Below are 16,891 nucleotides of genomic sequence, written 5' to 3'. Positions count from 1 at the left end.
AAAGACTTAAATCCAGTTTGGGAATCAGCCATGCTTCCCTGGGACCATGACTGCTGACCTCTAGTGTTCAATAGTGTATGTATTAAAACACGCAAACGGTAAACCAAGGTACAAACAATGACAGTTGTGGGGCCAACTAGGATGATGAAGCTTCTTTTGTATTCAGTCTGTCTGTGGTATCATTTAGCTTCGATCATTTTAATATCGAGGCTGGCTCTATTCGTCCTCATTAGCCCAAAACAAATATAATAGTTTCGCCTAGCACCTAAACGATGATAAAGATATGAAAATCCATTGAACTCAAATGGTAGTCTATGATAATATAATAATTCATATACTCTAAAATATGTTCATAGTTTCAATATTACCCCCTGGTAACCACAAACGATTGTCTCTGTCTCGAGTTTTTGCTTGTTCGTTCGTTGCTTTCAGTTTTATCTCCTACATGAGTGAAGTCATATGGTTCTCAACTTTTTCTGTCTGACTTATTTTGCTTAGCATGATAATCTCAAGATCCATCCATGTTATCACAAATGGCAGTATGTCATCTTTTCTTATGGCAGAGTAGTATTCCATCATGTATATGTACCACATCTTCTTTCTCAAATTGTCTATCGGGTACTTTGGTTGTTTACATGTCTTGGCCACCATGAATACTGCTGCAGTGAACATAGCGATATATTTATCTGTACAGATAAATGTTCTCAGATTTTTTGGGTAGATATCTAGAAGAGGGATTACTGGGTCATACGGTAATTCTAGTCTTAATTTTTGGAGGAACCACCTTACTGTTTTCCATAGTGGCTGTACCACTTTTCATTCCCACCAGCAGTGTATGAGTGTTCCTTTTTCTCCACAACCTCTCCAACACTTGTTATTACTTGTCTTGTTGGTAAATATATGATGATGGAAGAAGATTTGACTTGGGTGGTGAACACACAATGCAATATATAGATGATGTATTATATAATTGAACACTTGAAACCTATATAATTTTATTAACCAGTGTCACCTCAATAAATTTAATTAAAAAAAGATCATCGAACACACACACACACACACACACACACACACACACACACACACGCTTAAGGCATTATCATTCTCTGTCATCTTCTGTTTACCTGACAGTCACTTTGAACTAACCTTAAAGTTCTTTATATCCCAGTAGCAGCACAGTTCCTGGCACGTAATCAATGCTCAACTAATGTTTGCCAAATGTGCTCCCATGAGGTACTTATGGCAACTGAAAGACCCCGAGGGGGAAGTTAAAGTAACTTGCTCAATACCACATATATCTTGCAAGTGGCAGACCTGGCATTCCAACTCACTCACATCTCCTTAAATTAAATTCAAGTCACTGTACCTTTAGCCCACATCACCGATATTTTAGGGAAATATTATCACTGCTTCATTGGAAGCAGAAGAACAAAAAACACATTATTTTAATACTAACTTAAAGCATTACCAACAAAAATATAGATATGAATATAAGCTAAATATTAAAACATTTTCCATATGTGAAATAAACTGCCTACTGAGATCTATTAGAATTGTTAGTAATTTATTTCTATACTGAGTTTTTAAAGAGTATTTCAAGGTTATGTGTTTTGTTTATTATACTAACTTCTCTAGGTCATATTTTTTTTTCCTAGACAGAGTGCCTCAACTTCTCTGATGCTCTTTTACTTTAATATTATTTTAAATACCTATTTAAAATAAATAACTAAAAGAAATATTCAGTTTCTGTGAAATGTATTTATAAAATTGCTGGGCAAAATTAAGAGTAATCATGACTTTTAAATTTATAATGTTTACCGGATCAAAGAACCACAGGCAATAAACACCTTCATAAACTTCAATGTCAAGGCAAAGCCTTGAAAATAAGCACAGTAGCAAAAAGAAAAATTATTGGTAAAAAGGCTTTCCTTAGAATTGTTATCAAGGATAATAAAAAGGACTGTAATCAGTAGTCAACTCAGTCTTATGAGAAATTTAAAAAAAATTATTATTACTGGGAACTAAAATTAAGTTCATTCAAAGTAAAATTAACTTATTTACTATCATTTTAAAAAAATGTCAGAAATAATTTTGCTCAATTATTTCAACCTATAGGTAGTTTCATTTAGGAAAAAAAACCTCACATTAGTTTGTACTGTATATTAATTCAGTTAGTAAGGGGATACAAAATTAACCTAGGGCAGTACCTCTTTAAACATAATTATTTAATAAGCATTTTTATTTAAGAATCACCTTTCTTCTGACATTTCAAGTGCTATGTATATTCTTTTCTTATGTATATTTTTTTCTTATCTCATTTCTCTTCTTTAGTCCTACTATTTTTAAAAAGCTGAAATTGCTAATAATAAGAAAGCACAGATTTAATAGGATCCAAAGTTATCAATACTTAGTAACTCAAAAAGCCAAGTAGTAAAGGGACACAGAAAAAAAAAAAATCATGGCTTTGGTTAGCTATGTAGATTTATGAGAAACAGCCTGACCAACCTGTAAACCAGAAATAAAAAGCTCTCTATATTAATTTCACTTTTGGGCCTACCTTTTTATTACCCATTAAAATTATATCTCACAGAAATAGAAGATAACTTTTTAATGCAATCTTTAAAAATTAGAACTATAAAAGGATAAAATATTATACTTTTTTATTTAATAAAAAAATTTGTATTCTACTTCCTCCGCCATTTAATAATTAATATGTCAATTATAACATGAATTTGAGTGAGTTTAACTTTTTAAAAGCTGCTAATCAATTGTTTGATAAACTTGGTTTTCCTTAGTGGTTGAGACGGGAACGATTGTCTGGGCCTTCTTGCTATCAGGATATACAATACATCGCTATCAATTAAAACAAAATTCAAAGCCAAACACTGGCTAATTATCTTTGTTGAGTTTAGTACCTAATTTCTAACTTCTAATACTTTTGTCTTGTTTTCTTGAGGATAATTTAGTTCACATTTTATATCAACAAAGCTTTTAAAGTAGTCCCCAATTGTACCACAATATCATTATACACATCTGTGTTTTCAAAAATCTTAAAAGTATCAGCAATTTTTTATTGATTATTTGTTTTATGTGTTATTTAGTCTTGTTTTTTTATTTATTTATTATCTTTATAATACTTATCAAGACTGGAGAGTTGACGGAACATGGAGAGATAATTGGGCAATAATCTCAAAACTGATTTTTTTTTTAGACTTCGTTTTTTCACTTTTAACTACCATTTGCTGAGGTGATACAGAAGTTGTTTACATTTGGGATACTTTTTCAAAGAACTCTTGTGATTTAGCATAGTATATGTATAAGGCAACTTTCAAGTTTTATTTATTTAAAGATATAATACTAAATAAGTACCCATGTGTCTACTGAACACAATTTAAGGTTGTTAGCTCAAGTCAACAAATTTAGATAGGTAAAGTTATTTATTTTTAAATATTTTCTTTCATTTATATAATTTCAAACTTCTAGAAAAGTTGCAAGAGTTATACAAATATTCTCAGATATCCTTTCCCCAGATTATCTGAATGATTACATTTTACTACATTGATTTTATCACTTTTCTCTTTTTAAAAAAGGCTCTATATTTATGATGCTCATATTTAGGGTCTGAGTTTAGAATATGCTTTAGGAAGTTCAAGGTTTATAACAGTTTTATTTGCCAGTTATTTTATTCAAATAGTCCTTTATGCTCCAGATGCTCTTGTTTGCTTCGCTACTTCTGCTTGTGGCATGTCTCAAAAATGCATTGTGATCCACAGAGTTAAAATTAATCCTTATTGACATAAAGTATATTATGTTATTTGCCATTGGACTGCCATGTTTAGTACTGCTGTGTCAATGTACTTATACCATTTAATAATTTACTTTGTTATAACTCATCTGACTGCTTTATCTCTATAGGATAGAGCTTAACAGCTCAGTCTCTGAAGTCAGATGACCTGAGTTTGACTCTTAACTAAAAAAAAAAAAAAAAACCAAAACATCATGGCTGAAGGAAAGTATATTAGTTTAAACATCAGGTTTAGGATTTAGCACTGAGCTACTAGTCATTCAAGACAAAGAGGGTAGCTCTGATTTGCTCTAAATAGGAAGTGAATCAGCTTATAAGAGCTGTATGGAAGGAAAATGAACCATCAGTCTCTGCAGAAATGGCTTTGGCTGATGTCAACAATGTCTTTAAAGAAAATAAAGAGGCATTACATGTGGTCTATTTCTAAAATCAGCCCTGGATTAAAGGAAATGCAAAATGATTCTTTTTCATGGATAGAAAAGTTACACGTTAAGTGTTCATGGAATTAGCGTTCAGATATGCTGGTTTGATACAGGTACCAGGCCTGCATTTTGATGAACAATTCTTTTTGCTATAAAAGAGTCCAGGAAAGATGATTCTTAAACTGTGTTCCCTATATCCCTCGAGATCCCACAAAAGCATCTCAGGGGCTGCTGTCTGGCGCAAGAGAAAGTTAAGTGGACAAGGCCGAACTCCTCTCCCCTCCACACATACAAGATGATTCAGTCAAAAGAGCACAGTCTTTGTAGTACTTAATGTATTCCTTCAATACATATGGAGCACCTATTACTTGCCCAGCATTTACTGGTTCCATAAAAGATGACTTTGAAAAAAACAATAATTTGTTAAACGGGTAATACAATAGAAATGCAACATCAATCACACACATACATTTTGTAATTACTTTCTCAAAATATACTTCTCAAATGTAAGCACAGGCTGTCAAGGCCAAATGACTACTATCCAAAGTAAGTAATTTAAATTCTTTGAGCCTCAGTTTCCTCACCTATAAAAGGGGGACAATACAACCTACTTTGAAGGTTACTATTAGCTTTAGAAATAATAAGCCAAACATCAACACAGGGAATAACACACAAATAGGTGCTCAGAAGATGGTGGCTACTCTTATGATTCATCGCTTCAAATCAATTTCTGACAATGTAGAATAGTAGACAAATTAAAAATGAGAGTTACTGAAAACTTAAATACCTTATATTGCCTGACCAGTAGTCACTTAAAACTCCATCTCATCTTTAACCTCTTGATCCTCTCCTTCTCTCCCCCAGCTATTTCAACTCTGTTTCAGTTCCATAACCCACCAGATTCTCTAGGATGCTGGGTCTTCACACACACACACACACACACACACACACACACACACACTTCCCTCAGAAAGCACTTCCTTTTATTCCTGCACTGTTTACCTCTAGTCTTCAAATCTTAGCTTAAAAGTCACTTTCCCTAGAACAGCTCCCTTCACCAGCTCAGACTATAAATAACATTTTTTATTTGGACCTTAAGTTTCTCTTTCTTTTAGACACTATGGCAAAGAGGCTTAGCTAACAATTGAGATCTATTATACTGAGAGTATTTACAGCACAGACAAAGAATTCCTCTGATTGTCTTAGGCAAAGAGGGCAGGTGCTCTGTTTAAATTATGTTCCAACTTGTTCAAATAGTATGAGATACCAGTTATCCTAAAGTTTTCTACTTTCTACTCATTTGAGACATTTTATAGGACAAATCAAACTTTCAAAGCAAATAAAAAAAGAGAGTAGTCGTACTGATATTGAAATTGATAGTTTGATAAGCAAATTAGATATTCATAGGAAACATAACTCTAAGAACAAAGTTATGGAATCAACTAAACTAAGTCTATACAACTAAGTGATCTGTTGAAAATTTTCTGAAATTGAAATGTGGGAGATCCTTTGGAATACTTGAATTAAATTTAAGTCTCTTCTACCTAGAAATTCAAATTCCCATCAGGCTAGCTAAGATATTAATATATTATTCTCACCTGAATTTCCTAAAGTTTCATATCCTACCACAACACCACACTTGATCCAAAATTATTATATTTCATGAGCTGAATAAAGTACTGGAGATATTCCTGATCTTTACTGAGAAGTCATCTGGCATTTTGTCTAATCACCATGGTGAATGCACTGAGTACCCCTCCAGGGTGGAGAATACTAATACTGCCCCTGCAGGTCAGACAAAGTGGGTGTCCATTCTGATCTAGAGCCTGAGCCTCCAAAACTCACAATCCATAGCAATACAAGAAAGGACCAGAGGTTTTTGCTTAGAGGGGAAAATAGAAGCAACTGGTATTAAGACTATAAAAGCTACAGAAGATGAGTTATTTGAGAGTGAAGGCAAAAACAGAAGGCCACAGGCCAAATCTTATATAAAAGGGGATCAAAAAACCCAATATTAGAAGAGTCAGATAATATTTGTACTACTCCTAATAATAATAATAATAATAATAATAATAATAATAATAATGAAAACAACAAATTTATTAAAAGTGTATTATATACCAAGCATTATCCTAAATTATTTAATATTTTTAGCTAAGTATAAGCTAAAATTATTATTCCTATTTTATACATGAGGAAATTGGATCTCAGGAACATTAATAATTCATTTAAAGTCATATAAGTAGAAAGATCTAGAGCTAAGATTTGAACCCATACCTTCTTACTATGAAGCTCACTTTCAACCTCTACAAAACCTGTTTCCTTGATAAAGTAGCCCTCAAAGAAATAAAGGAAGCCCAAAAGCCACGAGACAAGATATTTGATAGACAGCAATACCAAGTGTCAAGGAAAACTCCAGAAATATCCTGGAGAATACTGCTGGATTTGGCTGTCTAAATGTACAGTATCCACAGTTGTATGGAGAGCATCCAAATTTCATTAAGAAGTGGTTAGACAAAAGGGAAATGACTCTATCAAGGAAATTGGCAGTGGAGGAATACCTCAAGAAATATCTCAACTAAAGAGGGAAGAGAGTAGATATACTAGGGAGGAGAGAGATGTAAAGACACTACAAATGGTCATCTGACTAAACCTCCCACAAGGCTTTTGGGCAACATTGTTCTAAAACCTTCGCTTCCTAGATGTCTCACCTCCCCATACAGAGTCCCTGATTTGTCTTGTGCTCTTCCACGCTTTTCTATTTCAGAAATACCCTCTTCCAGTTTGCTTTTCTTGTCAACTCCAATTTTTCCTTCAGTACACAGTTCAAAAGTCACATCTTTGGTAAAGACCTTACTCCCAACAATAATCTCCACCTTTGCCCCTGAGGCACTCTGTATCCAATTCGTAACAATACCTATCTCCCCCAACTTCCTGTGATCTGGTACCATGTCAAATTACCTTTGAAACCCCAGCATTTAACACACTGCCTGGCATATTCCTCTTAAACTAAGGTATCCCAAACTGATCACAATGATCTAACTCCGAATGAGAAAATATTTTTTAAATCATTAAAAAGAATAAAAATTTACAACTACTCAACTATTTAAATAGTAGAGATTTTATTTTTACAAAAATCCAGTAGAGATAGCCAACTAAAAGGCCGTCATCTTGGATTGATGCAGCAAAATTTATTTAAATTGTAAGTCAGCATGCTCCTTTAAAACATCTTACTTTTATATTGGATACTAAAAATTGGCAGCTCAGGTTCTAAGAGTAAATATGCTCTTAAAGAGCTAAAATCAAAATCATTGTCTTTTTTTTTTTTTTTCAAAAAGCCACTCCACTGGAATTCATTCAAAAATGTAACCCCATCTTTTAGAATGTTTGCCACAGTCTTAATTATGGGAACACCGTCCCCCTAGGGAACAAAGCCAATGGGAATCAAGTCCCAAGTAAGAACAAACCAGAGAAAAATGTCTTTGTTTCTGCTGATTATATAAGATAATGGTCTCAAATGAAAGGAATTCTATTCACGTCCATCAAAGCTACGATGTTCAGAAAGCAAACCTCTTGACCCTGAACAGAAAGGAAAGGTAAATACAAGAATGATAGAGTGTACTACCTCATGCTTAGTTCTCTCAACTAGCAGAGACCCATTTAAGACACTGCTCATCAAATTTTGATCCAATGGAAGATCCTGTTATGGGTTTGACATACTATAGGTAATCTTTTCTTTTTTCCTTAATCACTATTCATTGCTTCCAGCCAAAGAACTTTTTCATGGGTATGTTCGTAATTATCACGGTTTCTTTCTGGTTGTGATGACATACAACATCACAGGAATATGGCAAACAGAAGTGAGGACAGAAATGACCCACTGCTAAAGCTATGGTCTAATGTGAGGATCTCAGGAGTATTCACATCAAAGTTTAACTTGTAAAGTCTATTTCCTAAAGGTTGAGGAATCATTTTAAAGATACTCCATGATCTATTGGAAAAAAATGCTTTAAAATTTACCCTTCATGAAGACTACCGTTTCTAGAATCTAAGTGACAATTCTGGTTGGATCTCTTTCCCCAAAAAAGAATGTCACTTTCTTTTGACCATAGGGATAATATGCTCACTCTCTAGGGTGTACCATGACTTCAGTGGAAATGCTAAATACTCATATGTGACAGATTGATACTAAAAGAAATAGCCAAATAGCTATTTCATTCACTTCTATAATTCAAATTATAGACAGTCACTGACTAGATAGGTGATTTATAGAAAAACAAAGGTTCTTATCTGAATATAATTTTGAAATGAGCTTTTATCACATTAAAAGAGGATTCAGTGTCTCAGTGACATACCAAAGACCTACTATTAGCAGACTGGGTCCCTGGACAGGAAAAGAGAAAGACCATAATCTCTGATAGTAAAAGAATTTGAACAAAGTTGGCAGCAGCTTCTATGAAAAACAAAGCTACCTTTCTGTTAACTCAAAAAAAAAAAAAAGTAAAGAAAAAATGAATACCCTCAACCCCAGGTTCCACTGTGCTGGGATGTTATGTTTAGAAGAAGCAATAATAGAGACAACACACTTTCCCACTTTGGAAGAAAAGGTATGTGCCCTTTTCCAAGGAAAAAGGAAGTTAGGCAGAGGGAGTAGAGAGAGAAGGAACCGTAATTTGGTGGGCAGCTAAAACTGAGAAACTCAAAAGGGAAAAAAATGTCTTGAAGCCCTGGTTCAAGGTGGTTTAGAAATTATTCTCAATGTCAGTAGCATTTGTGGAATACCTGGAGTCCAAGACTTAAACAAGAAATGAAAATTCTGACTTTTGTCTCAGTTTTACCTTGAAAAAAATCTAAACTGGTCAGCTATGGGAGAGAATGGGATAATAGAAAGGCATTTCCCTTTTTCCCTTCTCCTGGACTTTTAATTAATTCAGTTCTAGGGGAAGCAGGATAAGAAGACCTCTAAAATTTACACATAAAATGACCAATTTGAAGGCTAATCTACAAAGAACTCTAACAAATCACTGAAGGCAGGGGAAGGGAAAAGGAGAACAGCTCATTTCTAGTCTATAGAGACCCATCAGGCAGGAAAGTCTTCTTATAAAGATGATAGAATGGATAATATAAAAATTTTAGTTTCTAATCAAGATACTGAACTTAAATCTTGTTATAGATTTTATTAAATTGGGCAACAATGCCTATATTTGGAAGCTAAGACTCAGTGTTTTGTGAAATAATGAAAAACTGCAAAAGATAGGAAATTTGATAAAGTATTATATAACAAGACCTTGCAATCTTTGCTCAGAATTTACCATTCCTGAACCAGGAAAGGTGACAAGTTGGTTCTTAAGAGCATATAGAACACATGAAAAATCATAGGAATAATTTTAGAATCAACTTTTTATTTGGTACTTATTATACAGTGAAATTAGAACGCTTAGGGCTTTGAAGAAACAGAACAACATATTAGGATCTTAAAATTTTTTGGTTTCTCAACATTCTAATACATATAATATTACATAGTTCATCATTAAAAACATGTAGCTATAGGTTTTCTCTTTATGTCTAAGTGGCCAAAGCAAGGACACAATAAAAGTTGAATCAATAGAAGTAATTACCTTCGACATCAATGCCATGATTTCAACACCCATCACAGGTCAGTGACAAAAGCTAGAAGCTTTTAAAGGTATCCTACTACAGTTTGAAAACTCAAGATGACATCAGCACATTAACAATACAAAGATTATAGACATGTTAAAGCAATAAGCAATTACTACAGCACTAATCTTATCAGTTATAGGCAATTTACATCCTCAGGGACACCATTAGAATACACCAGGGAGCTTTAAACATAACACTGTTCTAATGAAAAAAAATGACAGAGGAGAAAAAAGTTCTTCTGAATAAGCTTGGAAGGATGACATACCAGGCATCTCCCGAAAAATATCACATTAAACCACTATGTGAAATAAAACATTTTGTTGAAAAGAAGAAAATGAGAGTTGTCACCTTCTTTGCTTGGTATAAAGGGGACATAAAGTATCACTTTCCTTGAATATCCAACAGGAAAGAGATAACGTGAGGCACTAAAACTTATGCCTTTTGGGAATGACCCATATGGCACAATACACTGTTTTCCAAAATGTGGACCACGTATACATGAGAATATTTTTATAAGGACATGAACAAAGTGTGTGTGTGTGTGTGTGTGTGTGTGTGTGTGTGTGTGTGTGTGTGTATAATCTGTTTGTGGCTGGTGATACTGATTTTCCACTTCCGGTACTTTAATTTTTGGTTTTTAATACATGTATCTATTATAAAAAGTGATTCTATTTAAGAGCCAAGCAGATCCCCTTTACCAACTCTATGCAGGGAGGTCACTGGCTCTCCATAACTTTGGTGAAAGTTTGGAAGCTTTTATTTAATGTCTGCACTGAGGAAGCCCAAACAGAGGTGACACCATGTGAACAAGAGAAGAATTGAGTGAATTAATGCAAGAAATACCCAACTCTCTTCCCCTATTCAGCTGCCGGGAGGAGCCAACATTCACCTACTAATGAGAAAGCTGGAGAAGTCTTCTTTAAAAGTATGAATAGCCCAAGAGGAAAAACACAGATAGTGAACATCAAAGGGTCCCCCGTCAAAAAGCCCAGAATACAACCTTATAATGAAGTCAATAAGATCCACTCATGCAGTCATATCAGCATTTTACCTCACAATTTTGAATAAGCACCCAAAGATTACCAGATATCTGAGAAAAGCTTCTAAAATGAGAGACAAAAAGAAAGTAGCTTGAAAGAAACTGACTGTATAAAAACAGAAAATTTTCAACAACTTAAAAAAATTAATATATTCAGAGAGAGATAAAAAGATATTATAATTAGGAAAGAAAATATAATGTTATAAAAAGGAGCATCTTGGAAAAATTTTAAAAGCTCTTGAAAAGTACAACTATGATAGAAAAGAAAAGCAACAGATAGACTGGAAGATGATATTGAAAGTAGAACAAAAAGTCCAAAAAGTAAAAAAAAAAGAGAAAGAAGAGAGGAGGTAACAATAAATGAAAAAAATGGAAGAAAATTTCCCAGAACTGAAAAACATGAATGTCCAGATTGAAAAGGACCACACCAAGGTTCCAGCACAATGTATGAAAATAATTCCACAACAAGACACAGTAAGAATTTCAAGAAACTGGGGTTTCAAACATTCTATAAACTTTCAGAGAGAAAAAAAAATCACATCGGACACATACACAGGATCAGAAATCAGAATGGTGTTGACTTTTCCATAGAAATCCTGTAAACCAGGAGACAAATTTCTAAAGAAAATTTATTTCCAACTGAAAACTCTGTATCATCCAACTGCAAAGATAAATACTTTCCCTCTCAGACAAGATCTCAAACACTTATCATGTCTTAAGAAGTTACTGGAAGATGTACTCAAGGCAAATCCAGCAAGTTTAACACATTGACTCAGGAAAAAGGAAAGCCATAAAAAGGAAACCTTCAGGATGATGGCAAAGGGGGATCCTAGGATGGGAGCAGAGCAAAGCGCCTTCAATCCAGACTGCAGCAGGTCAGGATGCTCTGACAGACTTCTTTAAGAAAACACGGTCATTAAATCCAGGGGAAGTGAGTTTTATAGGAAAGGAAGACAATCCCAGCTCACTACATAGCTAGATGTGAATAGCATTTATACATATATCATGGGAATATAAGCACTGAGTAATGATTTACCAAATTTAAAATGTAATTATGAGGTTCAAACATATGAAATTGTTGTTTTTGTAGCTCAAAACCTGCATATAGTTCAACCTAGTGGATCAGAAACATTAAGGGATGGAAAGGATGTGTATGTGTGTGTGTGTGTGTGTGTTAGAGACCAGGAAGAGGGGTGTGCTAAGATTTTTTCTTAAATGGCTTCATTTGTCTTTGTTTACCATGAGAATCAAAGACCCTTTGTGATTCTAGCACTCTCCCTGCCCAGCCCACTTCTATCTCCTGAAAAGAATATAACCTTAAGTCCCTCTACCATTCAGGAAAAGATATCCCCTCTCCCTACTTACTCATAATTGTAAGAGCAACATTTGCTAAAGATTCTCTTTGATACTAAGAAATTACAAGCAAATCTCTAGTCTCAAGGGAACACTTTACATGATCTTCTTTCTCACTGATTTTCTCACTACTCTAGAAGAAATGACAGGCCAATGTGTTCACAATCCACACGTGGAATTATTAGCTGGCATAAACAGCATTATTTTGTCAGTATCTTTCCCAAACAAGTCAAGTGTCGAGTATGAATAAACCCTGTAGTAAATATGTGATGAGCAATTCATTCTCAATTTTTTAAAAAATTGATGAATCAGATCCCCAGACCTTTAAAATAATTTCATTTTTGGGGGCCAGCCAAGTGGCTCAGTTGGTTAAGAGCTCGCTCAAGAGTGCGAGCTCTGAGCAAGAGCAGTTCGAGTCCTGGCCCGAGCTGAGCTGCCAACAGGTGGCAGGGTTCCTCAGCTAAAAAAAATTAAAAATTAAAAAAATTAAAAATAAAATAAAATAAAATAATTTCATTTTCATTAAACAGTATTTATCAGTCACCATAATGCCCAGACACTTTCTAAAACACCATGAAAGCAAAATCTCTGCTTGTAAAGTACATTCGTCCTGTGCTTTATTAAGTACTACTGTGATCCAATTATATAAAAATATAATTGCTGACATTTCAATATGAAAGGAATAGGAAGTTGTAACAAAGCATAGGGAGGGGAGAGAGAAGGAGAAAACCTACTTAGGATGGTCAACTCAAAAGCAAATGTTCTCTCTGAGAGTTAAGGAGCTCTCTCAGAGTAGCGAATTAGTTTGAGAATTTATCTTTGTATTCCTACAGCCTAGCACAGAAAGAACCTACCACATCTAGGAAATGCTCTAGAAACACTTGTGGAATTAATTTAAGAACTGAACTAGGCTGATCTGAGCACCCACTGTACCAGACAGTATAATCCAAGTCATCTTTGGACACAGCCACGTGGAAGAAAGGCACAGCATCTTCTCTAAGAACAGCGGCTCCTTACCTGTTGCTGTACTGGTACTTGCTGTACCACCTGTGTAGGCACTGCTGCTTGACTAGCCACAGATGTCTGTAAAGTCACTGTCGAACCTGTGTCCGACCCAGTCTCCGATGTCTGCATGATGGTCTCTGAAATACATCAAAACAGAAATTAAGGTTAAAATGCTCCCCTTGCAAGACTAGCTACATCACATTTGTTTTTAATACCCTATACTGAGACTACTGAGACCAAGTTTCAAATCTCTGAAGACCACTTACTCCAACACAGTGTAATACTATCCCATGCATATTGATAGTCATTTTGACCACTTGTTAAATAAACACAGAAAATTACTAATCCACATTTTTTAAATCCCCATTAGTACCTTTTACTATCTTAAGGCTATAAAGGTTGAACTTCACTGAAATCTACCTTCCGTAGGTCTCATCTGTTATAAATTGTTTCAACCACATTATAAACTATAGCTCCAAATTATGTCTAGGTACTCAATTCTCAGAACACAAACCTTAACTGCATACAAATATGTCATAAACTGTACTTTCTAAACACTTTGATAGACTATTAGGATGTCACCAGAGATGTACAATTTAGAATTAATCCTTTCTAAAGTTCTTTCCAACTTTCAAACTCACTATTCACTGATCTAAAAAAAATACTATATTTCCAAAAACCAACTGATATACCCTACACTTACCCAAAAGCTCAAGCTCACTAATTTTCTCATTCTGTGTTATAATATGGTATTAACATCAAAGTTCAATTATATTCTTACATAGAGAGAGACAAGTATCAATATGTTTACTATTTTGAAAGATGGGGAGGACCACTATTATATAAATGAGATTTGTAAACAAAGACATGAAATATTACCTTTTGTCATTCACAACTCAAAATGGCATATTTTTCAGCTCTCCTGTGCCTGACCTACTAACACAGGGTTAAATTTTGCAGCATGTACTCGAACAAGTATGGATTCTCATACCTCCTGGCCTTAACATTCACTTTTGCTACTTATATACTCAATAGAATAAATATTTTTATTATTATTTTTTTGCTGTTGACCAGGAACCAGAATTCTAATTTTCTTTACTGGGGAGAAAAACAATATTTAATTGGTAACCTAAGAAAAACGCATTATGGTTTAAATCTGTGCACAGTATAGTGAACATTAATTTCCCTTAAAAAAATTCTGAAAGCGTATTCAGTTCTTTCAAGTAGAAAATTAACCCCTTTCAGCATCTTTTGTTACAGTATGACCGCTTCCAATTGTTCCCCCAAACCTCTTCTATCATCTCACTCAATTTCGAAATGGACCTCTGAAGGCATCTAATCTGCTCTTCTTATTTCATAAATGAGGAAACTAACGCCCAAAGAGGTTTGGGGACTCGCTCAAGGTGTCAGGAGTAGACATGGGACGAGGCCCCTTCACTTTAAATCTATGCTTCGTTTTCTTTCTAGACCTTCACATTGGCATCACTTTAGGTGATTATTCTTATTCTTTTGTTAGTCACAACCCTAAAGCAGCACAACAAACCTTAGCACATACAAAAGATATAGCCGTTAACAGCTAACATTGATTGCTTATCACAGACTAAGGACTCCTCTAAATGCTTTCATGTTAATTCATAAGTAAATTAATCCATGTAACAACCCAATGTGGTTGGTATGATTATAATCTCCATTTACAGATGAGGAAACTCAGATACAGAGTGAAGGTGCCCGGGGCTTAAATCGAAAGAACGTGATGGAGACTGTGGCTACCATCCCCTTTATTTGGGTCAGCGAATATTCAGCTCCAGGAAACTGTGCATTTGTGGGAAGGCTGAGCTGTAGCTGCTGGTTCTTGCAATTTTCCAAAACAAGATGAAAATTCAGATTTTTATGTGAAATCTCCCCAATGGTGGTGCATTAAAAAAAAATGTAGCATTGATTTTTACACACACACAAACACACAAACACACACGTGCACGAATCACACACACCACTCTGTACTAACATTTAGACACAGACATGCCTGAAAATGTTTGAGAATTGTATTCACTATATAAAACTCTTGCCTAATTAAGATTATTGAACGACCATGGTTCTCAAAATTTGGGGAAGGTATATAAACATTAAGAACTCAATCTGTGCCTCTCCCCCTTCATTCCACCACAGAGGGACAAAATTCCCGCCCCACCCCCAAAAAAGCAAAAGCCAGCATCCTTTGATTCATTATATATTTATAGACTATTGATGCCTTTCAAGCTACAGCAGAGCTCTTATATTGGTGAAAGTGAGGTGATGCCTTTCTGTAGGGAATGAGGAAAGAACTAGATGTTAGATATCATCTTCACTGAGGTTTTCTTAGGCCCTGTTCCCAACTGCAAGATAAGTGCCAGCCTTTGTCAGCGCAATATACAAATGAGGAAGTCAGGGTGGCCAATTATGGCTCCTTGTTTAAGCTGCTCAATCAAGGGTGGATGAGTTTCTTAGTGAAGTCACTCACACTAACACTTCCTCCTGTTTCTCCCAGTGCTGGCTGGGAGGTTTATCAACGCTTTCTCATGTGTCTATCATTGTAGTGCAGACCAGTCTACACACTTGTTTTTGGTATATCACCCATACTTGGACATCCACTGTTTTAGATGAAACATTAAGAATATAAAGAATGGAGGTGTCTTTAAAAATTAAATGTACTTTTAAAGCAATTACTAAATATTCCTAATAAAGCACTAAAGAAAGCTTATCAGAAGATAAAAAGCACAGATTCAGAAACTGGCAACCCATGGACTCCACAGACAGACTTTGGCTCAGAGTGACTACTAATTAAAATTCTTAATTACCAACATTTAAAAATCAGAAAACTTTGTGTTAAAAACCAAATTTCCAGAGTCTCTTGAAAAATCTGAAAATGTCACAAAAGCGAGTCCATATTGTTTTATAGGCAAATTATTTAATGGTGCAACTCATTTACTTGCTCAGCTCCTATAGGCATTTGAGTTCAAGACACCTTTTGGGGTAACCAGAAATTCAGTCCTACAAATCCATATTGAAGGGCCGGCCGGGTGGTGCGTTGCTTAAGAGTTGGCTTGGGACGCCAGCTCTGAGCAGCAGGGCCCACGTTCAGATCCCACATGAGGGCCAGTGACGCTGCCCTCTACAGCTAAGATGATGAACAACAGCTCAACCTGGAGCTGGGCTGCCGAGAGTCTAGGCTGCAGTGGGCTGCCGTGAGCTATCATGTGTAGCCAGCCAGCAGCCAAGCATAAGCGGCTGGCAGCTGCCGTGAGCGGCCGTCCAATGGCCGGCGACGGATCTGCCTCAGCCAGGAAGAGCGCAATGATGGTGCCAACATGGGCCAGTGAAGTGATATCCTCCACAACTAGACTGAAGAACAAAAAAACAGCAACTTGTCTGCTTCCTTCCCCAATTCCCCAATAAAATCTTAAAAAAAAAAATCCATATTGAAAATATAAAATCACTTTTCATGTTTAAGACAATATTGATTAGATTTATATGAGATTACTTCTTTTAAAGATTTTTTTTTAATTGGGGAATTGGGGGATGGGAACAGTGCTGGGGAATTGGAGGAAGAGGAACAGACAAGTTGCTGTC

General features: G+C 35.2%; 1 protein-coding gene across 8 annotated transcripts in view; it reads right to left on the bottom strand.

The window, feature by feature from the left end:
* The window catches only part of RFX3 (regulatory factor X3), a 253,383-nt gene that overhangs the window by 117,461 nt on the left and 119,031 nt on the right, over window positions 1–16,891 (bottom strand). For all 8 annotated transcript variants that reach the window (XM_019645933.1, XM_019645927.1, XM_019645929.1 and 5 more), the window contains one exon: window positions 13,298–13,422. In XM_019645933.1, coding sequence (XP_019501478.1) covers window positions 13,298–13,414 — 117 coding nt within the window. In that variant the 5' untranslated portion in view covers window positions 13,415–13,422. The remainder of the gene's footprint in view (window positions 1–13,297; window positions 13,423–16,891) is intronic.

This window comes from Hipposideros armiger, unplaced genomic scaffold (genome assembly GCF_001890085.2).
Source record: "Hipposideros armiger isolate ML-2016 unplaced genomic scaffold, ASM189008v1 scaffold_95, whole genome shotgun sequence".
Lineage (NCBI taxonomy): Eukaryota > Metazoa > Chordata > Mammalia > Chiroptera > Hipposideridae > Hipposideros > Hipposideros armiger.
This window is presented reverse-complemented; position numbering and strand designations above follow the sequence as displayed.